General features: G+C 32.9%; 2 protein-coding genes across 2 annotated transcripts; one reads left to right on the top strand and one right to left on the bottom strand.

Moving 5' to 3' along the window:
• Positions 1-7,994: 7,994 nt before the first annotated feature.
• Positions 7,995-14,333, top strand: LOC145585225 (protein trichome berefringence-like 7). Its single transcript, XM_081641943.1, has 4 exons — positions 7,995-9,207; positions 11,154-11,312; positions 12,310-12,621; positions 13,887-14,333. Exons 1-3 carry the CDS (start codon positions 8,309-8,311, stop codon positions 12,617-12,619), a joined length of 1,368 nt encoding a protein of 455 aa, XP_081498069.1. The 5' UTR covers positions 7,995-8,308; the 3' UTR covers positions 12,620-12,621; positions 13,887-14,333.
• Positions 14,334-24,313: 9,980 nt separating this feature from the next.
• Positions 24,314-26,208, bottom strand: LOC145584212 (protein neprosin-like). Its single transcript, XM_081641108.1, has 2 exons — positions 26,191-26,208; positions 24,314-24,700 (listed from the first exon to the last, which is right to left on the bottom strand). The coding sequence occupies exons 1-2, from the start codon at positions 26,206-26,208 to the stop codon at positions 24,314-24,316; spliced, it is 405 nt and encodes a 134-aa protein (XP_081497234.1).
• Positions 26,209-26,876: the final 668 nt, after the last annotated feature.

The following is a 26,876-nucleotide window of genomic DNA, read 5'->3' on the forward strand; positions in this document are numbered from 1 at the left end:
GAACATCACTAATTAAATAATTAATGTCTTATATTATAAATTTATATGGAGTATAAATACATCAAACTAATATAATTCACAAAAATTAGCAAACTCTAACCCTAAATTGACAAAACCTGACCCTAAAATTGGAAATTTGTCCTAATGCACACAACAATATCATATGATAGATTTAAGGCACATTTTTTAAAAGTCGATCATGGTATACCATTTGCAATGATCAGAAGTTTTTTCTAAAAAATAAAAGGTAAGAAATTGCTTGAATTACACACTACAAACTACTACAAACTGATCACATAAATTGCTTGAATTGAACCATCAAATAAAGATGAGAGAGATAAGAGTTTAGAGATGAGAGACAATGAGAGAGAAAGAGACCTTCGAGTTTGCTCCCATGAAGCAGATGAGTTTGAATAATCAACAGCTCACTTGGTTCAAGAATAAAGCTGCTAAGGATCAAAGGCAGAAGAAGGCACGCCAAGAGTCCTTTAGCATTGTCTCTTAGAAGTGTTGGAAGTTCTTGAGTAAAACACAAAAAAAGGTAAAATGGAGGGTCTCACTTTGATAATTTACCAAAGCTTTGCGCCATTTATTCTTTGGAATAGCTTTGTACTACTTGTTTGAGAAGTGGTAAGCAGGTTATGGCCATATTTTCTTGACGGTTTATTGTTCTTGGAATATTGTCTCTATTACAATATTTAAGGGATATTCGTATGAGTTATTTTCGTTGTTTATTTGGGAGTTATGCTCATCAATAACTTGTTATTATGCCCTTTAATTATCACTTTAATAGGTCCTCTTAGTTGTTGGTCGTTTTCCCTTTGACATTTTTGTCATATTCTTCCATCTATTGCTATATATATTTTGTATTACCAACTTCAAATAAACACACACTCAAAAAAGCAGAAATATTCTATTCTTCTCTCTAAAAATACTCCGGTTTAGGGCAAGTATTCTGAATTTCAGTCGAATTTTGTGAGTTCACACAAATTCTGCCATTGTGCTTATACTGGAGAGCGACCACTTGATATCTATTGTACTAGGGTAGCGCGGAATCATCTTTTAGGTCAGTGGTTCACCACGACATGACAATTGTCAATTTGACACAACATTGAGATAAGTATTTATTGTATTATATTTACTTATTTACTAACTGTAGACACCCATTTGTGTCTCCCCAAAACCAAACCCAGTGATGAGTACCTTTCACGTAGAATCATTATCGAATGAAGCGAAAGTGTGGAAAGTCTAGTGTTGCGGAAAGTTTTAATTTCTTTTTTCTTCTCTCTGTTTTTGAAAACTTATTTTAAGAAAACAGCCAATATAGTTTGGTTGGTCCATGATATGGGTCCAATAGTAGTGTAGTTGGATGGGGCTTTGCAAGACCTTTCCAACGATATATTATAAGCCCAATTCCGATGAATATTGAGGAAGTTATGGCCAATTTACTAAACTGGGCCCGGTTTGAGCCTTATATGCGGCCCAATGATCTAGAGGAGGGCCTAATATGATTTATCATTCCTAATGCAATTAGGAATGGTTTTAGTCTTCTAGATTCTTCTAGAAGGTTCTTTTCATTCCTAATTCAATTAGCATTGATAAATTGATTTTTGTTGACTTTTCAGAGTTTTAATTAAAATCAAAAATCATTTTCAAGGAAAAGATACGATTTTATCCTCCAGTACGGCAAACTTATCTGATTTTCGAATACGCGTTAAAAACAGGCCTGGCGCCTGACTCCAGGCATTGGCGCCTGGAATCAGGCTTGGCGCCTGGTGCTAGCCATTGGCGCCTGGCGCCAATAAGCTGGTGCTGGCACCAGCTATGTTTTGCGTGCGCCAACCTCGTTTTGCGTGCGCCAAGTGCTCTGTTTTGATATTTTATCTTTTTGGCTGATTTCTCTATAAATAACGTATTAAAAACTCCGTTTTCATTCACCAATTCTCACGAATTCTCATCTACAATCAGTTTTCATTCGCAATCTTTCATCATCAATTCTCTCTTAATCTCTTTCTCTTTATCTAAACCTTGCTTTTCAAATACAAAATTCCGCATTTGCAAGATCTAGAAACACCTAGCCATATTCGAAGTCGCCTTCGCTCTAGATGTGAAAGGTTTAATTTCTGAGGGTTTGGTCCCAAATCTCTCTTTCAATTATTTAATTTAATTGTTTTGTTTATTATTTTCCTTGAAGTTACTAACGTGTGTATTTTGTTATTAGAAAGAGGTACGAGGCATCAAAGTAAGTATTTTAATTGATTAATTGATATTATGATGTAGAAATCATGTTTAAATTGTTATTATGATATTCCTAGTATCATGTCTAGGGTAAATTTAATATTAAATATGATTGTTATGATGCTTCCTATGTTCTTCCTAATATTTATGATTGTTAGTATCATGTTAGGGTTAAAGATTTGATTTTTATTGCTTAGTGACATACTAGGATTTGTTATTAATCTTGTTAGTATCATGCCTAGGATCTTGCTATTATTATGCTTTAATATTAACATGAACATGATTATGATTATTATTGTTATAATTTATGATGATTATGAATATTATTATTATTATTTTGATGATGATTATTTTATTTATGATGATATTATTATTTTTATGATTATAATTATTATTCATGATATTGATTATTTATTATGTTGCTTGATACATATTATATTTATTTTTATTGCTTGATCACGCCTTTATTGCATGCTTAAAGGGAATTTGGTACTTGTAATCACGCTTAATAAGATAATTAATAATCTTATTTAGGGTTAATATGATTATAATTCAAGTGATCGCCAATAATAGTTTATTTGTGCATTAAATTCAACCAACATAGATTAAACAGGTTTAGGGTTAAACCTAATGATTGCATGTTAATCAGAAAGCGCACATGAATACGATAAGAATAAAGTAGAGGCCTATTATTAGGGCAGGTTCAATCTCTTTTAGGCTGGATTTGTACCTTCATCCCCGAACCCTTATTTGGTTCTAGACCTTATGGAGTTGACGATCTGTTGGATCGTTAAGGGGTGTAACCTTCACCTCGTGAACGGTTTACAAGTTCCTAAAACTTGTTGGCGACTCTTTTGCTCTATCTTCTTCCCTTTTGGATGCACCGTACTTTAGTGTATGATCACAGTGGGGTTCAAGCTAGTGGGATTAAAGCTTGAAATTGTTCCCTACACTAACAATCTAAAAGACGATTAATTGACTTCCTTTTTTTTTAATATTGGTATGTCAAATTTAGATAATGTTGCAATTCGGTTTTAGTCCGACTATTTTCTTTTATTAATTATAGATTTATGGATTATGTTGTTCTTGTAGTTACATGATTTGTTAAGCAACTAGGTTAGAACCCGTGCGATACACAATTTATGTAAAACCTAACATTAATTTGTACATTTTAAAAATTAATCGCTATTATACATGACTATAAATAAGAACTAATTATATTTTTTAATTTTAAATTTTTTTATTATAATCAAAATTATGATATAGTATTCGTTCAACGTTGTCTAATTCATAGTTCAATGTGGGAGGTCATTTAATAGTGTGCTATTTAAAATTGTTTCAATTTCCTACAATAAATTGATAGATTTTAGTTATAATGTAGACGCTTTAGGCAGACTTTTTTTTATTGAGAAAGCGACACGTGGGCAATGTTGATGTCAGCAACTTATGTTTTAGTAATAGTTAATAGATAGATTATGGATTGTGATAGTATTGCTCATATGAGTTATTTTCATGGTATATATGATTATTTATATAATTTACAATGACTAATGCAAATATGTTTATAATTTTACAAATGCAAAATATATGACTATATTTTACTAATGCAAAATATATGATTTTTTTTTTATACAAATGTTTATAATTTTAGACAAGCTTTTGAATTTTTATTTTTTTTTGAAATAATTTTTCCTTAGTTGGAGAATATCCTTTGAATAGTACCGTATGTTCCAAATTATTTTCATTTTTTCCAATAGTACAATATGCTCCAAAATAATTTAGAACATTGGAAAAAATTTAGAACATAAGCTGAAATAATAATTTAGAACATAGGAACAAATTTAGAATATAATCTTAAAAAAAATTAGAACATAAAAAATAATTTAGAACATAAGTAGAAAAAATTTATAATATAGGAAAAGCTTTAGAACATAAGCAGAAAAAAATTTAGAACATAGGAAAAAGTTTAGAACATAAAATGTTCTTACATAAGAAAGGGTTCTTATATAAGGAGGAGTCCTACAGGATCCTTCCCATAGAGGAAGGCTCCTATAAGAACCCTTCTCTATATAAGAACTCAATCTTATATAAGAACCAATTTCATCCCTATATTAGTTTTGATCTAACCATCTAAAATAATCCTTTAGTAATGACATTTTTGTTATTTTGAGAAGTTTATATTTAGTACATAGAAAAAAATTTAGAACATAAGAAAAATTTTAGAACATAAGCAGAAAAAATTTAGAATATAGGGAAAAAAAATTTTAGAACATAAGCAAAGAAAAATTTAGAACATAAGAAAAATAATTTAAAACATTAGTTGAAAAAATAATTTATAACATAAGAAAAAATTTATAACACAAGTTGAAAAAATAATTTAGAACATTGGAAAAAATTTAGAACATAAGCTGAAATAGTAATTTAGAACATAGGAACAAATTTAGAACATAATAAGCTTAAAAAAAATTAGAGCATAGGAAATGATTTGGATCAAAGTAGTGTGGGGGACTATTAAAAGTGGATGTGGTATGGGACCGCTCATTGAGGGTTATGAAGGGAGAAACTTTGGTGGCTAGAGGTCAGTAGCTTTATGCTAACCGGATATCCATCTCCTACCACTGTCTCAACTTCTTTTGATAATCTTTCTTGAAGCCAATAGCATTTGGTCCTCAATTAGCCTTGAATACAATGGATGTAAGCTAAGATTCAACAATGGTTCGATCAAAATCAATGGTTAAGCACCTTAAACTGCCTTGATACAATATGTGAACGATGATATTCCTCAAAATTGTATCTGAATAAAGGCTCCAATGAATGTACACCACTAAATCTGATCATGCAGGTGGTCGGGCAACAATTCCGAAGTGTAGGGATGCCATTTTATATCCTATGTCCAATAAAAAAGAAATTAAAATAAAGAACATGATTATGAAAGAAGTAAAACCATCTACCAATAGAAATGTCAACCTATTGCCAAGCTAGTAGAGACATATGGCAACAAATAACTTGGAAATTAGAAAGAAAATAAGCGAGTAGGAAGGATGGTAATATAATTCAATCACAAAATAGCCAAAGGAGTAAGCAACCCAATACTCAAATGGACAGTATAGGGCCATAGGCACACAACAAAATAATTAAAAACGGAACCAAGAAATCAATGCACAAGGAACCCAACTTAGCAGTAAAAATTAAAGCAGTAGAATAAAGAATCGAAGCCAACTGGCAAACAAACCCAAAAGACATAGTGAACATCATATAACAATTAAAAGGAAGTGGCAAGTAATGAAGGGGATAATCCTACGGTACATTGAACATTGATCGAGGAAACAAGTAGATTCCAACATAACACATTCTGAAGAAAACTGAAAACTTATCATAAATTGTAAAGAACCCAAAGATAGGTGAGCCAGCAGGAGGGGGGATAGGCTAGGGAAGATTAGGGCTCTCAGGCTTTAAAAAAAGCTACATCCTTGGGTCATAAGCCATACTTGGGCCATAAGCCCCATAGGCAACACTGAGCAACTTGAAAGGCTATTCCTTCAACCAAACGCTGCCAAAACCCAACCCTAAGGAGAAAACTGGTATGGGAAGGAAGGTGCCTTGAACCTTGGAAAGGCTGGAAACAAGGGGGAAAAACACAAAATAAGCATCAGGGACAGAGTAGCAAATAAGCAAAGTAAAATCTCAGTAGAACACAAAATCCATGGCAATTGCATGGTTGATCGGATGGTAGGTGATGGAGCAAATAATCATAGAGTAAAATGGGTGTGAGTTGTGATGCAACAATTGTTGGATCAAGATCAATATTATTGTCAAGCACCTTAAACTGCATTTATACAAAATTTGAACAATTGATATTCAACAAAACATGCATTGGGCCTTTGTTTTCTACAGTTTTGTGGAATATCATTGTCCGCATATTGTATCAATGCAGTTCAAGGTGCTTGATAACATTGATCTTGATCCAACCATTGTTGCATCACAGCGTCACGCCCATTTTACTCTATGATTTGCTCCATTATCTCCCGTTCGATCAACCATGCAATTGCCAAGGATTATGTGTTCTACTGGGATTTTACTTTGCTTATTTGCTACTTTGTCTTTGATGATTTCTTTCTTCCCCATTGGTTCCTTTGTTGTAGACCTGATCAATGGGCGGGGCGGGGCGGGCCGAGGCATAAAAAATCAGCCCATTTCTCGGGCCGGGCCGGGTTAGGCCTAGCTTCGGGCCAAAATTTTCATGCCCAAACCCGCCCAAAATGGACGGGCCGTGCGGGCTTTTCGGGCCATTTTTCAGGGCGGGCCAAAAAATTGAACTAAAATAGCTTAAAAATGCATTCCCAAGCCCGTCCAAAAAAATAAAAAATTCGGGCCGGAAAATGCTGCCCAAAACCCTCCCAAAATCGGGTTGGGCTTGTTTTGATCAGCTCTACTTTGTTGTCTTTGTGTTTCTCCACCTTTTCCAACCTTTGCATTGTTCAAGCCTTCAAGGCACCTTCCTTCCCAGACCAGTTTCACCCTTAGGGTTGAGTTTTAGCAGCGTTTGGTTGAAGGAGTAGTCTTTTAAGTTGCTCGGTGTTGTCCATGGGGCTTATGACCCAAAGATGCAGATTTTTTAAAACCTGAGGCCTAATCTTCCCCATCACGCCTCCTTAGCTTGCTAGTTCACCTATCTTAGGGTTCCTTACAATTTATGATAAGTTTTCATTTTTCTTCAGTGTGTTGGAATCTACTTGTTTCTTCGATCAATGTTTAGTATTCTGTTGGGTCATCCCTTTCATTACTTGTTTCCTCGATCAATGTTTAGTATATTGCTCGACCAATGTTTAGTATAGTGTGTTGCCATGCACGAGTTATTCGTAGAAAAATTCCATTGAGGGATGAGTGAGGAAATTTCAATAAGTCATTATGGTTATTATGTGTAATCAAAAGTTTGATATAAAACATTAAATTTTTGGAACTTTAATTGGAAAAAGGCTTGAATAAAGAACGTGGAAGGACTAAAATTAAAAAGAGCAAAGGAAAAGGTTAAATTGAAGAGGGGAGATGAAGATGAAGTGTGTAACGGTGTATAGAAGATGAAGGGTAAGTTTAATGAAAGAATTAAAAAAAGAACAATAGTGTAATAAAAAATTAATAATACAAGAAGACATGTGACACTTGGGTTAGAGAAGTATAATAGGATGGGAACATGTGTATTTCCGGTTAGAGTTATTAAATACTAAGTATATATGTAAGAATTTGACATGACAATTTTAAGATTAAAATTTCAATTTATATACTTATGTCTTTAAAATCTTGAAATTGAGCCAAATTCAATTCCCAAATTCCAAGTACATCCAAATAGGGTAATTATGACAAATCCAATATTTCCAAATGAAATTCTAGTTTCAAAACAAGCCATTATTAGGTACGGAGTACAAAATAATATGTTACTCCGTAATAAATTATCTAACACTCTAAAACACTCATAAGCAAGATCCAAGTAAAAAAATTACAAAGTAGACATTAGTAACATCAATTAACGCTTAATTGGTTTTTTTTAATTTTTTTTCTTAGTAACATCAATTAACGCTTAATTGGTTTTTTTTATTTTTTTTTCTTCTCTACAAAATGCTTAATTGATTCCTAAACGACCAACCCATAATTGTTTACAGAAATACAATAATATCTTAGTGCTTCTAATTAACTACTCCTAATCAGACTTATCATATATAGTAATCATAATTTCACAACTGTTGTTGAAAATCACCGACAACAATTCCAATATCAAAATCTGAACCCACCAAACTATCAACACTAAAATAGTCAACAGTTACTCAACACCAACAACATTGGAGGTTGTCTACTGTCTTCTTACCACTTTAAACTCTATCTTTCCTTCTTCATTACACTAACTCTTTAATCCACTCAATACTACTACCAACAAAGTGGTTGCCATTTTAACAAGAAACATTGTAATTGTAAGATCTCTGCTTTTTTCTAATCTCACACTTACTCAATTCTTTCAATCAAATTCATTTTCTTCTGATTTATTTACCAATTTTATTACAAATTTCTGAACTTTTTAATGGATTATGAAGTTGTGTTTCTGGGTTCACTTACATTGATTTATTTACTTGCTTTATTGTACTGGGTATTCCTTAAAGATTTGATTAATGGTTTAAATTTGAGTTCATTTGGTCAATTTAAGAAATTTTACACTAGGGTTTCTAGTTTTGGGGATTTAAATTTAGTGGGTAATAATGGTAAAAACTCAGGTATAAGATCTGTTAATGGGGTTTTAGCAACTGGGTGTTTGTTGATTTTCTTTCTAATTTTAGGTTTTGCATATTGGTTACTTTCTAGTGATTTGCAGCCTAATTCATTGGATCAGGGTTTTAGTATTCCTGGTCCTAATGATGCAAAAGGGCAATGTAATTTGTTTGATGGGAAATGGGTTCCTGATGATAGTTATCCTTTGTACAATGCATCTGATTGCCCGTTTGCCGAGGCCGGCTTTAATTGCTTGGCAAATGGGAGAAGAGATAGTGATTATATGAAATGGAGGTGGAAGCCTAAGAATTGTGATCTTCCTAGGTTTGATGTGCAAGCTTTATTGAATTATCTTCGAGGGAAGCGGGTCGTGTTTGTGGGTGATTCATTGACTAGAACACAATGGGAGTCTTTTATTTGTATGCTTATGTCTGGGGTTGAAGATAAACGGTTTGTGTATGAAGTTAATCAGAATTCGATTTCGAAGAAGATTAGGTTTTTGAATGTGAGGTTTGATTCTTATGACTTCACGGTGGAGTTTTACCGGTCTGTTTTCCTGTCCTGGCTTACTACTCCACCGAAACATGCACCCAAGAGAGTTAAGTGGACTATTAGACTTGACAAGATGGATAATGCTAATGAAGAATGGATTGATTCTGATGTCCTGATATTCAATACTGGGCACTGGTGGACGAAGACTAAGCTTTTTGAAACGTAAGTTCCCGAGATCTTATTATATGCTTTGATATGATTTGAAGGAATTGTTGAACTTTGACTTGCTAAACTTTATAGATCTTATTCGTTTGGTTCTCTTTCTCACTAATTTTGTGTAGTATGATCCCGTTTTAATGTTGTTATCTTTCACTTTCACTTTCATAAAACTCATTAAGTCATCATCCCATTATACCTTAGTGAATGGTGAGAACATGGTGAAATTCTATAATTTTGAGTCAGAAAATTCTAAAGGGCACATCAGTTGTGATGAACCTGTCGCAGTGATGGGATACCAATGGCTTATAATATATATAGTCTATCAGAGGCTATACATATAGTCTTTCTTAAATGTATGATGACAGCACCATTGTGTATATGCTATAGGGAGATGCACAAATATTTAGTGGTATAATTTTCCATTAGGTTTTGGTTATAAGAATATAAGTGCACATCAACAGTCATTTACCAATTGTCATGAGCAAGGTTTTTCGACATTCAAAATCCATCTTAAACCTATATTTGGTGTCTCTTTTACTGTTTTGGGTTTATGGTTGCACAAGCCACATTGTTACTTCCACCTTAGGCCATGCTTGGATTGAAGGTAATGAATTAAGGGAGTAATAAAAGTCAAACTAGGAAAACATAAGTGATTAGAGGTGATATTATGCGAGACAAGGTGTTTACAAGTGAAATATGGTAGTTGTGACTTGTGACATGATGAAAAGAGAGAGATGGTGGAATCATTACGTTCATAATGAGAGTTTTAGTTACCCACCACCCTCCTAGGATAACTGTGAAACCCCCAAAATGAGGGTAATAATTCCCTTTACTTCACCTCTCACCACACCATCGCTATATAATTCCCTCTACAATGACACCGTCACTATCTCATCCTTTCTTATATCCAATTTCATATTCTTTAGTTTGACTTTTATTAACCTGGTAATACAATACTATCAATCCAAGCAAGCCCTTATTGGGAATAATCTTGTTTTTGCTTTTCAAGATTATTCCCAATAAGGGTTTTTTGACCCTGATGAGCAAGGCAAACAGAGTTAACTTTTTTCCCCTGTTTTCTAATCTCAATGGAATACAGTAACTGGTCTTATAAACTAACCTATTTCTGCTGTCAAAAAATCATCTCTCCCAGTTCTTACTGAATTTCACTACACTTGACAGGCCTTTACCAGAATTCAAGCTGAAATACACTATCACTTCTTTAACACCCTTTAACCTTATGTATTCATTATTTACCTGGTCACTCATTTAATCTTGATCTGATGTTGAATCCCCTCCCACCTTATGCTAGTCACCAGCCTCCCCCTCCCCCTCCCCCTCCCCCTCCTTTGACTTTGGTGGGGGCATCAGGGAAGTGGTGAATGTTGAAGGATATGATGATATAATTTTAAAATTTTGTGATGATGTCACATGGCATAAATTTCGTCCAACACAAAGAAGACCTTGTAAGACTAAACTTGAAGGATTAGGCCTGGTGGGGGAACTTATCAAGTATAATAGATTGTATACTTGAAATCATCAGTTTCTCAGAATTAATGAATACACAGAATGTACATGACACGACTATATCAATATTAATGATATAGGTTTGCTGCCTGTTTCAGTTATCAACTCACGAGCTCTTGTCATATCTCTTTCTCAATAATAAGATGTCTATGTGCTATCTGAGAGGATTTACTTTTCAGTATCTTGTTTTCCTAGTTATCATTTTATATTTCTAATGTTTGGTGGAAAGGGTAATCCCTTGAATTACAGCTATAATAAACTCCTTATATTACACATCATTGGAAAAACACCTTTGTCTTTATTTTAGTTACTCCAATTATTTTAGGAATCATTGATATTAGTTATTTCAAGGTTTCTCCATTTTGTGATTTGTTAATTGGTTGTTTTGTATGTAATTGCTTCTAACTTGTTTATTCAGACAGGGGTACCTATTTTCAGGTTGGTAAATCTCTGAAACTGGGAATGCCAGTTAGTAAAGCTCTGACAAAGGCTCTTGAAACCTGGGCATCATGGGTTGAGTCGAGGATCAATCATAATAGGACCCATGTATTCTTTCGTACTTTTGAAGCTTCTCACTGGAGGTGAGTTTTGTTTCAGGCTTCAGGATATACATATTATAAATTGCCTTTCAGTTTGATTATGGTGTAATTTAAAGTTAGGACTTGCTTTGAGAAGTTTAAAGTGTTCTTTCTCCTAGACATGATCATGATCCTATTAAACAGTAAAAGTTCATACATTCCTTACCGTCTTCCCCCTCCTTTTCCCCTTTTGGTTATTCTGGAGTCTGGATACAATCTGTGTTTCCAGCTCATTAATGCCAGTATGTGCTTCATTGTCGTTTTCCAACTGATCTAATGCTTTCTCAAAATGGACTAGAAACTCTTTCTCCAAGTAAGCAAGGGACCATATATCAAGCTTGGCTTAGTTCTAGCATGATAACTTAATATAGACATGTGAATATAATTTGCAGATAAAAGGAAATCCCCAATTAATTGAAATTGCAGAAGTATTTTATTAATTCCTCTATCTCCCTAAATAAAAGTCCCACTTCACTCAAAATCCTTGTCCAAATATAAAAATCTCACTTCACCTTATCCGTTTCTTTATTCACTCTTTACTAACCAAACCCCATTTTTTTTTTCTATTCACATTAACCAACCAAACCCCACAACCTTGTTTTTTATATTTACCTTTAATCAAACCAAATTCCACTATTTTATTTTTGTATTTACCTTCCAGGAACATTTGTAAATGACAAGTGAGACTTTTTATTGGGGATGAAGGGAGTAGCATATTCTTCGTACTTTGGTTATGCTTATAGCAACATAATTGTTGATTTGGAGAAGAAAAATGTTGATTGTGTAAGGCTGTATATTGGTGTTGTTAGGAGCACTCTTTACCTGTAGGCTGTAGCTGTAGCTCTGTAAGCAGAATAAATCAATAATTTTCTATACTTATTATTTAGTTTAAAGTTTTATGCTTCAGTCTATATGTTTTGATCTCTGTAGCCGCTCATCAATTATATATTCAAGTAAATATTTGTTGAGATTCTGGTATTAACGCTGCTGAACACTACAGTGGTCGGAATCGTAATGCATGCAAGGTGACTCGAAGACCGATGTTGACAACTAAGGGTAGGGACAAAAGCCCTATTTCAGATATGATATTGAGGGTTATCAAGAGTATGTCAGCACCTGTTACGCCTCTGCATGTCACTCCCATGGGAGCCTATCGCAGTGATGCACATGTGGGTAGATGGAGTGACAACCCATCAGTACCAGATTGTAGTCACTGGTGCCTGCCTGGGTTGCCAGATATGTGGAATGAAATCGTTTTTACATACCTTCTGCACAAAGATAAGACCACCCAACAACAAACTGCAAAGTGAAGGTAATTTATGACTTTTTATTTTCCATTGTTATTTCGTGTTCAGGGACTATTTTTTTAGGTTGAACATTGCAATCATCTGAAATATTCCATACTGAAATTCACTTTTCACTTTTGAATGGAATTCTACCAATAATCTGTTCCTTCTTTTCTGTGTAAACAACTAAATAACAAAGTGCCTCACATACTTCTTAGTTCATACTCCGTACTGTATAATGTTAGGAGATTATTTCCAACTTTAATGCACTCTATCCATCCAGAATTAATAGTTGTCTGAAACCTCCCTGATTACATGATGATATCTCAAACATGTTACTCCATGTAATTGTTTACTTACCATATACTCCCCACTAATTATGTGTATGCTTAAACTTCGGAAATCTGTGCGTGGACATAATTTAATTTTATTTTGAGAAATGTAACAACCTTTTCGGAACATTCTGATATACTGCTGTGGTCTCCTTAACTTTATCTTCTAAATGCTGTCAACTTAAAGGTCCTTGTTATCTGCCACTTTTATATTCCATATATCCATTTTAAATTATTAATTGATTTCCCGTTTTACTTTGTAATTAATTAATGACCGGGTCATACTCATTTAGTCTAGCATGGATTAAAGAGTGTTTAGGTTGTGGTTATTAGCTTCCAACGACATCTGACTTTATAAAAAATTAATGTTTACTAGGGAAGTAAAAAATCCGTCGAAACCAAAATATTGTATAAATCCTAGAACTGCTGATATTAGGGAGCAAAGGGAGTAATATGTCTATAAATTCCAGACAGATGCCATTTATCTATACTTCAAGATGCTATATCAGAGAAATTCACCTATATTGGCTATAGAAATTATGTTGATTAATCAAGAGTCTACGGCATGCAAGAAGATTAAGTAAAGGCTGTTCCATGACATTTCCCTTTATTCTGTTGTTTAACAATCAATTCATACATATCTTCCTTTCTTCGTGTTAGTAAAGGGTTCCAGTAATAACTACTAATCAACTATCCACGGTCTGAATTGTAGCTTCTGTTCCAAGTGACTCTAGGCAAGGATAATCATCATATGACAAACGATTGATGTCTTACCAAATAAGTGCATTTCCTGCCATGCTGGCATGCTACATCTTACATTGTAGTTGTTAGTCTCCAACATTGATTCTGTAGATTTTCCTGCTTGAGTTGAAAAACGGTTTCTGTATTCTGGAATTTATCATTTGCATTGCCCATATTACTGAACAATTTGTTGATTGTATAAATTCCTTGTCCTGCAGTATTGTATTACAAGTTATGAGACAGAGGTGCAACCACGCAATTGAAGATACTTATACATGTATCTACGTGTTTTAAACGTTGGAACTTTGACCTGTAAAGTTCTTTCAGTCATCAACAGTTGATGTCATTGGACATCAGGCATCTGAATTAGAATTGGATAGACAGAATCATAGACGCTAGAAGCCACTCATCCTCGGCAGATTGTTGTATGTATTCTTGCTGTATCTGCTGCATGTTTGTAAATTCTCAGTGGATATTCCTGAAAATTCGTTCATCTGTGCATTTTTTGAAGTCCTATGTCCATATCAACTTGGTTATATACCTAAGAATTCAAGTTTTTTTGTACACATTATCGAATTCTAGTTGATCATTTTTGCCCGAGAGAGGCTCTTTTTGCAAGAGCCATATATATACGGTTGCTGTGTTGTTAAAATTTTAGACTATAGATCTTGTTGCTGTATGTTCTGTTTTTCTCTGCTTGAAGCTGTCATAAAATCAAAGATATTTTTGGATGACAAATTGATTACTTTACTCATATTATTGGTTTGGTGGGAAGAAAAAAGGCAGAAATAGAGGAAAGAAAGCCTGTGTAGTGTTGTAAAATACAATCTTCATATCTTAACTGAAGTGTTAAGCTAAAAGATACTTAGAAGCATGCATATAAACATGAACCTATAAATACTCCCTTCAACCTTGTCATTTATCATCAAACTCAAAAACCCGATTCGATCTAATCAAATCAAATATCCCATCAAATCCCAGTTCAAACCATCGAAAATGGCTTCTACTTCGCCAACTGCTGTCAACAACCCCTTCCCACGCCCAACACCACCCTCTCCAGACTACCACCCAACAGTGATAGTCGTCGTTTTCATTTCATTCGGCTGTATCCTCTTATTTGGAGCCGTTCTGTTTTGCATTTGGTGGCTCATCAAGAAGCCACAAGTGTAAGCACTGTCATGAGAGGAAAAACATTCACGAGAGGAAAGACGTCGATGTGGATGAGCATTTGAGAGTTCAGGAAATGATCGTGCGTGGACCTCACGGCCCAAAGAAGGTGTTGGTGCAGGTGGATGACGATGTACGTGTGCACAAGGATACTCACAAGGAGGAGATTGATATGGTTGGTAAGGCCTTGTACGGAGAGCGCCGAGAGGGTAGCGCTGGTGCTAGTGGCTCTAGCCAAAACCTAACCCTTCCTGAGCGCCAAGTTTGATGTATGCCATTGATAGACTCTTATTCTTCTATACTACTGTTGTGATAAAATGTTGATATGAACCGCTATATACTATGTCAAGAACAAGAGTGGTAAAATGTAATATTAAGGTTTACTTGATTTAATTCACTGTATAATGTTAATTACATTATTAATTTTTATAACAATCTTTAACGAGTTTATAAAAGTGAAATTGAACACATAACAAGGATAATGAAAATATACTGGTAAATATAACAGTTGATAATACACACAATCAAATAGAAAATATACACAAAATATTCCCCTCGTAAATTTAGAACGTCTTCAATAATGCAAAGAACATGCTTATTAGCACAGCGTAAGAGGCCTTACGATGAAAGGATATTCCGCAAGATGAACCCATCTCACGGCAGTAGCAGCAACAGCAGATTGTTTAGATCCCATATAAACAAGAGCATGACCATTCTTGCTATACTTATTAACCCTAATCTTAACATCTTTCACCTCTCCAAACAACTGAAACAAATTCCTAATTTGAAACTCACTAAACTCCCCAAATTCAATCATGTTCCAACTAACCCTCAAGATCTTACCCTTAACCTTCCAAACCTCTTGAAAAACCCTAATATTTTCTTGATCATTAATCCTCTCCAACAACTTCTCATACACTAATCTTTCCTCCTCCTCCACCTTCTTCATCGCCTCATTCGATCTCACCCCTTTCGCGCTCAACCCTCTTCCTCAACTCTCTTTTATTCCTCTCATTCTCCTCCCATTCGCGCATCACCTTCATCTGCCTTGCCTTTTCCTTCCTCACATTCTTTATCCATTCGCGTGCCATCTCCATCCTCCGTTCCATTTCCCTCTTCACATTCATCTCCCTTTCGCGTGCCATCTTCTCCGTTTCTTCCTTTCCCTTCCTAAAATTCGTCTCCCATTCGCGCTTCATCCTCTCCTTCCATCCTTTCTCCTTCCCTGTCCTTACTTTTTCCTGCAGTCGTAACCATACCACATCAAACCTCTTCCTGGCTTCCCTATCAAGTAACACCTCATACGAAGACTGAAGCTGCTGAAAAGCCGCAGTCATAGAACTAACAGTGTCACTGTCATCTGCAATACCATCTCTTTTTCTCTTCTTAGAGATTTTATCAGGATGTAACTCAAGTGCCTTCTTTCGATAAGCCTTCTTGATCTCAGCTTCGGTTAGCTTCGTACAGTCGACTGATTCTACAGAAGACAGACCAATTATCTCATAATGATCCATCGATCTTTTTTTGTGACTCTAACTTCCTTCCTAGCTAAAATTAATGTTCAATTTTATTTTTTTTTTTTTTTTTGACAACAGATGTTCAATTTATTGATGTTCAATTATAATGAGTTTATATTTTAGGAAATATTTCTAGGATATTTTTTATTTATGTTAAGTTCTTATTTACATTTACAATTAGGAAGATATTCTTGTTTCCTAATATGTGACGAAGTAGATTGTGTAATTTGTATAACAAAAATAAATAGATAAATAATAAAAATAAATAAATATCATAGATTGCCTTGAGTTCCACGGAATTGTTTTCCTAATCTACATCAAATTGCATCAACAAATTTTATCTTAATAGAAGAAGATATTTAAAATTTTAATGATTTACAGAGTATTGCAATTTGCAAATTTATTTTTTAAAAAAGGATTTATTGTATGTTACCAATATTGTGGTAAGTCAAGCTAATATTCCTTAAAAAAAATAAATAAAAATAAATAAAAATAAATAAAAAAGAGTAAGTTAAACTAATAAAATTAAACAAAATGCTATTCATATTCCTTAGGACTGTGTATAAGCATTAAATTTACATTAAAAATTAGAAAATTATAAAAATATAAATAATAATTACACTAATTTATGCGTGTTTTTGTTATAAATTCCTAATTTTATATAATTTTCAAGGGTGTATTTAATGTTTATATATAGCCCTCAGGGCTACATATATCATTAACCTAAAATTAAAATAGTATGGGTCGGGTATGGTGGTTTTAATAATATCATCATATAACATGACACCTAGTGTGTACCCCGGGCGATCCACCAGGTTTTACTTTGAAATATCAACAAATATTATTTAACCTATAAAATATAAACGGTATAATTAGAATAAAAATAAACAATAATAACTATGAAACTAAATAAGTGCTCTCAAATTGATGTTTAATACAAAGAATTTAGTATATTTAATTGCATATGAAAAATAATTAAACGATAGTAAAGATGGTTAGAACATTAGATTAATTCTTATTAGCAGTGGCGGATCCAGGAATTGTACCTAGGGGGTTCGAACTTCATCAAACACCCGATGTCCGAATGCACAGATATAAATCGAGTATTTAAGTATAAAATAGAGTGTTCTAATAAATACCAATACACAAGTACACAACAAAATAAGTCCAAATATACGATAATTAAAATTTTCATGGTCACACATTACAATAATTAAAAAAAATTAATCAGTACCAAGGTTGCACGAAAACGGATATGGATATATAAACAGGTACGGACACGGGACGAAATACGATAAAATCAAAATTTCAAAAAACGGGTACGGCATGGATACACAAAAATAATTAATTTTTTAGAAAAACCTACCTACTACTATTGTAAGACTGTTGATAACTCAAATGCATCCCGCTGACATTCGAACCTAGGACCTTCTGTCCAAATATTTCTAGCCTAACCACTGAGCTGCAAGTTAGACATGGTATATTTACGCTTCGAATATTATTCATATAGTTTTTTTGTTTTTTTTTTTAATAATTCCATTTTTTCCCGGATCTAACGGGGTTCAGTTGAACCCCCGCTAGATCCGCCACTGCTTATTAGACTTGTGTTCAAACCTTGTAATAAGCAATTTTATTGATGCGGCATATATCTAATACATGTGAAGGGTGCCATGTGACACATATTACGTTGTAGGAACGGTTATTAATACGAAGTATATAAAATAATAAAGTATAGATATTAATATGATGTTTCAATATTATTTTCTTTTTAATAACTTTTATTAATTTTTATAAGTGTATAAGATAGTGAAACTTGTGCATCCATATACCTTTATTAGTGCATTTGTATGTTTGAATATATCAATTATTAGCTACTACCGATAGAAAACTAGGGCTGCATGTATAGCATTACCCAAAAATTAAATCAAGAATGTTACGAGTAATAAACAATTTGAAGTGAATTAGTAAGATATATATATATATATATATATTTTTTTTTTGACATCGTAAATTTCTCGTACAATAAGATTTTGTGGTATATAGAAGTACAAGAGCACATAATTGTAATTAAAGATTTGAAACAAGCGAGTATTATATTCAAGAGGAAGTTAAAGTTTTAGTGCAAATTAAAAAGCTAAAACATATACATTAACTAAATAACTAAGCTGTGAGAGAATAAGATTAACAGACTAATAAGAGACAGAAACAAGAGAACAACGAACTAATCTATGTTGAATTATTAGCAAAGACAATGTTAACATGATCACAAAGAGTTCGTAGCAATAACAACTTAACAAGCAGCATAGCATAACGCCATTGATAGACTCTATTCTTCTATACTAATGTTGTAATAAATTGTTGATATGAACCGCTATATACTGTCAAGAACAAGACCTGTAAAATGAAATATTAATGTTTATACTTGTATGATTTAATTCACTGTATAATGTTGATTATGTTAGTCTTTTTTATATCAATCTTTACTGAGTTTAAAAAATTGAAATTGAAATCATAACAAGGAGAATGAAAAAATACTTGTAAATATAACAGTTAACAAAATACATAATCAAATAGAAAATATACACAAAATATTCTCCTCGTAAGTTTAGAAGAACATCTTCAATTATGCAAACAACATGCTTAGCACAGCGTAAGGGGCCTAACGACGAAAGGAGACTCCGGATGATTAACCCATTTGGCGACAGTAGCAGCAACAGCAGATTGTTTAGATCCCATTAAAATAAGAGCATGTCCATTCTTACCATGATCCTTATTAATTCTAACTTCTTTCACCTCTCCAAAAACCTCAAACATATCCCTAATTTGAACCTTACTAAACTCCCCAAATTCAACCTTGTTCCAAGTAACCCTCAAAATCCTAGCCTTAACCCTCCAAACCTCTTCAAAAACCCTAACATTTTCTTCATCATTAATCCTTTTCAACAACTTCTCATACACTAATCTTTCCTCTTCTTGTACCTTCTTTATTGCCTCCTCTTCCTTCCTCTCATTCTCCTCCCTTTCGCGCTCAACCTTCATCCTCATCTCTTTCTTTACCCTCTCACTTTCCTCCCATTCGCGCTCCATCTTCCTCTGCCTTTCCTTTTCCTTCCTCACATTCATCTCCCACTCGCGTGCCTTCTTCCTTATCCGCTCCAATTCCTTCCTCATACTCATCATCCTTTCGTGTGCCATCCTCATTTGCTCCCTAAAACTCTTTCCCCTTTCGCGCTCCTTCCTTGCCATCCCTTCTTGCATCTTCCCTGTCCTTACTTTTTTCTGCCTTCGTCGTAACCACACCACATCAAACCTCTTCCTGGCTTCCTTATCCATTAAAACCTCCTACGAAGACTGAAGCTGCTGAAAAGCCGCAGTCATAGAACTAACAGTATCACTGTCATCTGTAATACCATCTCTTTTCCTCTTCTTAGAGATCTTATCAGGATGTAACTCAAGAGCTTTCTTTCGATAAGCCGCCTTGATCTCGGCTTCGGTTAGCTTCCTGCAGTCGACTGATGACAGACCAAGTACCTCATAATGATCCATCTTTTTCTGTGACTCTAACTTTCTTCCTAGCTGAAATTGATGGTCAATTTATAGGTATAATTATAATGAGTTTATATTTTAGGAAATATAGGATAACAATTTTATAGTGAAATTATAGATTGTATAATATGTACAACAAAAATAAATAATAATGAAATAAAATTATAGATTGCCTTGAGTTCCACGGATTCGTTTTCCTAATTTACATCAAATTACATCAACAAATTTTATCCTAATAGAAGAAGATATTTAAAATTTTAATGATTTACAGAATATTAGATTTATTTTTTAATAAAATTATTTATTGGATGTAACTAACATTTTAGTAAAGTTAAGCTTATATATATCCCGTAAAAAAAGGTAAGTTAAGCTAATAAAAATAGTATGGATATATACTACGTAAATAATATCATCATATAACATTATAACATGTTAATATTAATGTCATGCACAATATTATTATCTTTTCAATAACTTTTATCAATTATTAAAGTGTATAAAATAGTCAACTTATGCATCCATATACCTTTAATTGTGCATTTGTATGTTTGACTGTATCAATTATTAGCAACTCGTAGGAAATATTTAGGGGAGTATTTACTTATTTTCTTGATTTAAATTTTAATAATATAAAAACAAAAAATAAAATTCAATTTACGACATCCATTTCAACTCTTTATTACTCCATACCTAATTCTTCCTTTAATTTCTATCCTTAAACATCAATATACCATTTCTTTCAATTTTATGGATAATCTACAAGAATATTGATGATTAACGATTGACAGTTGGTGTAGTGGTGATTAGGACTACACTTGATAAGGGGAATTCGTATTCGATCCCCCGCAATAACAATTGAGAGAAGATTGAAACCTAACCACCTAGAATTGATCCTCGAATTCGAATTAGCCCAAAGGGTGTATCGGATGGAACAAAAAAAAAAAAAAAAAAAAAAACAAGAATATTGATGAGTCATTTTGACCATTTATAATATTGAGTAGAACGTATTTGTTAACCTGTTATGAAAATCATAGAGTAAAATCGTCTTGGCTATTGTAATTTTGGAAATCATGACTGCATCACACTGGAATATTTTATTATACACATCCGAGTGTACCGTGCATAGGCGGATCCAAGGAGCGCCTACTCGGGCTTTGGCCCTCCAATGCCAAGATTTTGATATTATATAAATAAAAAAAATCTTATACAAAAAAATATTAAGGTTTTATAGTAGGCTTAGTTGGTTAGTTACTTATTGCACGAATTTGGTAGGTTAAGGGATCAAATCCCCTTGTTTTCAATATTTTTTTTTTTCATATGGCTTCTTATACTCATATCGCTCTTGCCCGTTCAAAAAAAAAAAAAAAAAAAAAAAAAAAAAAAAAAAACCTCATATCCTTTTTTATAACTTCAGCTCGGTCTATAAAAAATTTTTGGATCCGCCCTTGGTACCGTGCACCCAACTAATTAGAATTGAGAAGAAAAAAATGGTTTATTTGTTTTACATACATAATTAAAATTACAAGGAGAAAGAGAAATAAGACTAGAAAATAAATTTTGTAAATTGTATTTAAAAAGTAAACCAAAAAAATAGATAAATAATTAATATTGAATTAGTCAGATTTTTTTTGACATCGTAATCATTAAGATTTGGTGGTATGTAGAGAAGCATGCACATAATTGTGGAATTAAAGATTTGAAACAATAAGTATTATTTTCAATAGGAAGCTAAAGTTTTAGTGCATATTAACAAGCTAAAAGATATACATTTACTAAGCTAATGATAGATGAAGATTAACAGGATATTAACTATAACAGATAGAAACAAAAGAACAACTAATCTATGTTGAATAATTAACAAAGACAATGATAATATGATCGTAAAGAGTTCGTAGCAATAACAACTTAACAAGCAGCATAGCATAATGCCATTACGTAACATATCTTTTTCTTGTAAAGTACGCATGAATTCACTAGCTAACTAAACAACAAATAAAGAATTCATTAATTGTGATGGAATAATTAACGAATAACCAATTGAGATTAACTAATGGAACTGTGGATTCCTGATTACAATTCAATTCTCACGATATAATTGTCTCGATTAAATCATGCTAGTATTAGGGGGGGGGGGGGGGGGGGAAGGTAAAAAGAGATCGGAAAATTACTTGCCATCATCCCATACGCATTGTAGAATTGTAGCTTTGACACAAATTAATGTGTTACTCGATGACCCATATCGCCCATTGTATTGTGTAACATTAACATCAAATCAAAAAGAAATTATATTAGAAGAGGTTATTAAGAAATTATCAAATTTGAAACTATATTAGAAAAAAATCAAAGAAACTTAGAACTACACCTGTTTCAATTCATCAAAACATGCCTCAACGTCTGCATCCAATCATCAAACATCCAATGAAAAACCACCTTCGAATTTCTTAAGAACTTACCAACAAACAAAACAAGTACACATGAAAAACCCAAAAGTTTAGAACAACACAAAATTTTCAAGAAAACAAGATTACCAATTGAATTAGGGTAACATTGCAAGAGGCCATACCATGAAAGCAGGAAGCTGATCATCCCAATCGGCCGCAGTAGCAGCAACTACTGATTCCATTGACACCATAACAACAAGTGCAATACCTATATTCTTCGGTGCACTTGAACTCAACGCGTTGTTCTTGTTAGTCATAACCTTTTCAATCCTCCCAAATCGTCGAAACAAATCAGTTATCTGCACTTCTGTATAATCCCCAAGAACATCTTTGTTCCAACTTACCTTGAGAATCTTGGACTTATCCAAATAAGCCAAAGATTTTATCACATCAGCATCTATGACAGCAGTTTTCTTCAGAATCAGTCTGAAATCTTCCTGCAGAAGTCGAGTCTTCTCTCGATTCCAATTCTTCGTTATTATCCTCTGATCACGGTCCCTAATTTCGCGCTGCCTCCTTTCTGAGTCCATCCAATTCAAATCCTGATCCCTCTTTAAGCGCTCCAACCATTCCCGAACCAAATCCAAATTCAAATCACAATCCCAATCCCAATCCCAATCCGGACTCTGTCTATCTCTGTCGGTCTCACTGCTCTTACTCTCAGTCCTCAGATTTCCTTCTCCTCGTGACTGTAACCAAAACAGATCATATATCTCCCTAGCTCGTTTGTCCATCAGTAACGCGTACGACGACTGCAGCTGCTGGAATGCTGCAGTCCTAGCAGCAATATCATCATTAGCTTCAACGTTATTATAGCTGCAATCAGAGTCTCTTTTTCTTTTCCTTATGATTGTATCAGGATGTAATTCAAGAGCTTTTTTTCGATAAGCTGTCTTGATCTCTGCTTGGGTTAATTTCGTGCAGTCGAATTTGACAGATGACAGACCAAGTACACTATAATGATCAATATTATGACCCATCTTCAGGTATAGAATTATTCAAACATTGGTGTTATGAATTTATGATTAACGCTTTGCTAATATCTAAATCTGTGATTAATAGATTGTAGGTATGTATACATATATAGAAGATAGCCAGATAGTAGAGATATCCAAGGTTTTTACCTTGCCTAGGACTTCTAAAGGCGGCAGATTTTTTAACATTTTTTTTAGAAAGTTTTTTTTTCCTTATTTAAATTCCGTTATTTATTTATTTAAAAAATAATAAAATATTCAGATAATTACAAATAAATAAAATATGTAGTTTGATCATTTATAAAGAATGATTTCGATCCTAAACACGGAATTATAGTTGAAATAAAGCTCTATCTTTCCTTAAAAAAAACACGGAATTAGTTTTTTATTTAATTTTATTTTATTTTTAAATGTCTCTGTTTGGGGCCTTGGGAATAAAATTTGATAGTTAACTCTCTATTAGGCATGCAAGACAATGGTGGTGTTAAAAATAGTGAAAGCAACACTTAATCATTTGGTAAATGATTTAGCATGGTGCATAGCATAAGACTATAAGCAATTGTCATATATATTATTTGTTCTTTATGGTTGAATTTTTATTCTAGTAATATTACATTTTGCAACGCACAAGTTTACCAGTTGATTAATATCCTATATGATTTCATAATTATAAATCACTAAAACAAGTTAAAATAAAGTTTATAAAAAGTCCGAAAGTCAAAATGGGTCAACTAAAAAAAGAACAAAGGTATACAATATATAATTGAATATCCAATAGCAATAATCCATTAATTATAGGTGATCTAAATGGGTCAACTAAAAAAGAATTGACTACTTGGGCATTTTCTAAATCAAACATACGCACCTGTCAAAAAAAAAAAAAAAAATATCAAACATACGCAATTACGCATCACAAACTCACAATTTAAAAAAAAAAAAAAAAACGAAAAAATAAATAAACTTTATTATTGTCAAATGTTCATTAATTATGAGGATAGTTTTATTTATCTTGTACACCTCCATAATATATAGTACGACCAAAATCAGGACTATAACCATCATCTAAAACAGTGTAGTTTGAATAACAGTTCATGACCTTTACAGGATTTCCAGGCAATGCCACATTAACATAGTTTTCATCAACATAGGTAGCTCGATAAATTGCTGCTGAAGACGATATCGATGTATATAGTCCTTTGACGCCACTGCCCATATCAGGTAACGTACTAGGACTAGGAGGATCAGTCGATCCAAAATCATAAACCTCGCCTCCCCATTCAACTTTATTCGCAACATCGGCTAATGTAGTAAATATTTCTTTAGGCCAATATCCAATTGCTTTGTTTACTTGAGCTACGTTTAACCACCAATTGCCATCATCTTTATGCTATACCCTCGCATAAAATTAATTAATGCAAATGAGTGTATTTGTACAAAACGAGTTTATAACACTTGAATAGTTGAATAAAGTATAACATACACAATCTGGTTAAGGATGTCGCTTTTAAACAATTTTAGGGAAGTTAACTACATAGTAGATTTATATAAAAGCTATGGTACTAATAATTAAACAATTGTCTCCTACTACCTCGTTGCTGAGTGTACTCAATTTATGTAACTACGCATATCAAGGAAAAGAAAAAATGGGGACCATATATGTGAATTCTTTTGTATTAAAGAGGGGAAAGATAGAAAGTAAGAGTTTTTTTAGAAAAAGTAAAAGTAAGTAGATCATAGAACTTAGAAAAATAGGTTGAAATGAAGAGTGAATACAAACGGAGGTAGTAATATTTAGGACTTTTTGTGAAAAACTACCTTATATAAGTCAACTTTTGTGAAAAAATTTCTTATTAAAAAAAATGCTATAAGAAATTAACTTTTTAAACAATAAATGTTGTAAGAAACTATATTATAAAACAACACAAATTTTTATTAAAGGCGGATTTACTCTAAATTAGTGTAAATCATGCTTTAAAAGGAAACAATTTTTTTTCCAGAAACTTCTTTCCCTCTTTTTCATTCATTTCAGAAACTTCAAAACTAATATTTTCTCTCTCTTCTTCATTCATTTCAGAAACTTCTTTCTCTCTCTTCTTTCTTCCTCAAGTGGCGATTTCGACCTGAGATCTTCGCTCTTTTCAACCTCTCTTCAACCGGCGATTATTTCTATTGTCTTTCAGTTGTGAAGTTGTTATTTAAGGTTCGTTTACTTAATTTTTTGAAATTTTTGTTACTTTAAGTTGTTTTGATTCTTCGATTTTTAGGTTTTTTTGATTTTTTTTTCTTTTTGATTTCGTTTTTTTGTAGTGTTTGATTTTGCAATGGTGAAGAAAAATATTACTAAGAAGTTGTCAAATGATGCTGAAGGTCGGCGACATTAATGCGTTTTTGTAAAAAAAGGGTCACTTTTGTGAAAAAACAGGGTTACTTTTGTGAAAAAAAGGGTCACTTTTATGAAAAAAAAAGGTCACTTTTGTGAAAATATGGGTCACTTTTGTATAAAAAAAAATGGTCACTTTTCGCAAAATGTTCAATTTAAACAATAAAATTATTGTAAACCGGGGGCATGCAAAAGTTTTGATAAAACAATTAATGTTGTAAAAAGCTACCTTTTGCTAAATTATTGCATTGAATATATAAGTAATGTTTAATAACACATTTTCAATCATTTTTTCTCCTTTTTCCATCCAATTTCTCCATAAGCCCCCTTATAACCCCTAATTCCCTTTTTTTTTCATTGTTAAATTAAGCACATGATAACAACTTACAACATTTAGTTTTTTTAAGGTAGTTTCTTACAACGATTTTTTTATAAGGTAATTTTTCACAAAATTTGATGAATATAATGTAGTTTTCACAAAAAGTCCTAATATTTACCTCTCCTTTATCTACCATTAAACCTTCTTTTTCCAATGAATTGGAATACAAATCATACAATGTTATTTCCTTATTAAAAGAATTTCCTTATTAAAATAATACATACGTACGTATGGGGACTTGGGGGGTTATCTAATAGGTGTCCCCCACCACCCCCACACACACTAATAATAATAATAATAATAATAATAATAATAATAATAATAATCTATTGATCTAACTGATAGTATACATAAATCAATATTAGGCTTTAACCAATAATTTGGTATCGATCACGAGCTAACGTGATCAAAGGTCAAAAGTTTAAATCTCATCCACTCCTTTAAATTGAAATATTAAGTGATGGATATGATGGGCCAAGAAAAGGGTCTTATATTAAAGAATTAAGAATATGCAAAGCATAATACGTGGAATACCTTTATTTTAAAGAGTCAACTAGTGTGTAGCCCGGGCGTTGCACCGGGTTGTTACATTAATTATTTCATGTGATTATATGTATTTGATATTTATTATGTATTTGATATTTATAATGTTTTTTCTTAATTAGACCTTGTGATTATCAATTATATACATTTATTTTCATGTTTATAACATAATAAATAGTTAGATTAGATGATAAAATAATCATTTTTGTTATAAGAGGTTGAGTGTTCGAATCCCCTTATCATCTCATCTTTTTATATGAA

This window comes from Chenopodium album, chromosome 16 (genome assembly GCF_948465745.1).
Source record: "Chenopodium album chromosome 16, dcCheAlbu1.1, whole genome shotgun sequence".
NCBI lineage: Eukaryota > Viridiplantae > Streptophyta > Magnoliopsida > Caryophyllales > Amaranthaceae > Chenopodium > Chenopodium album.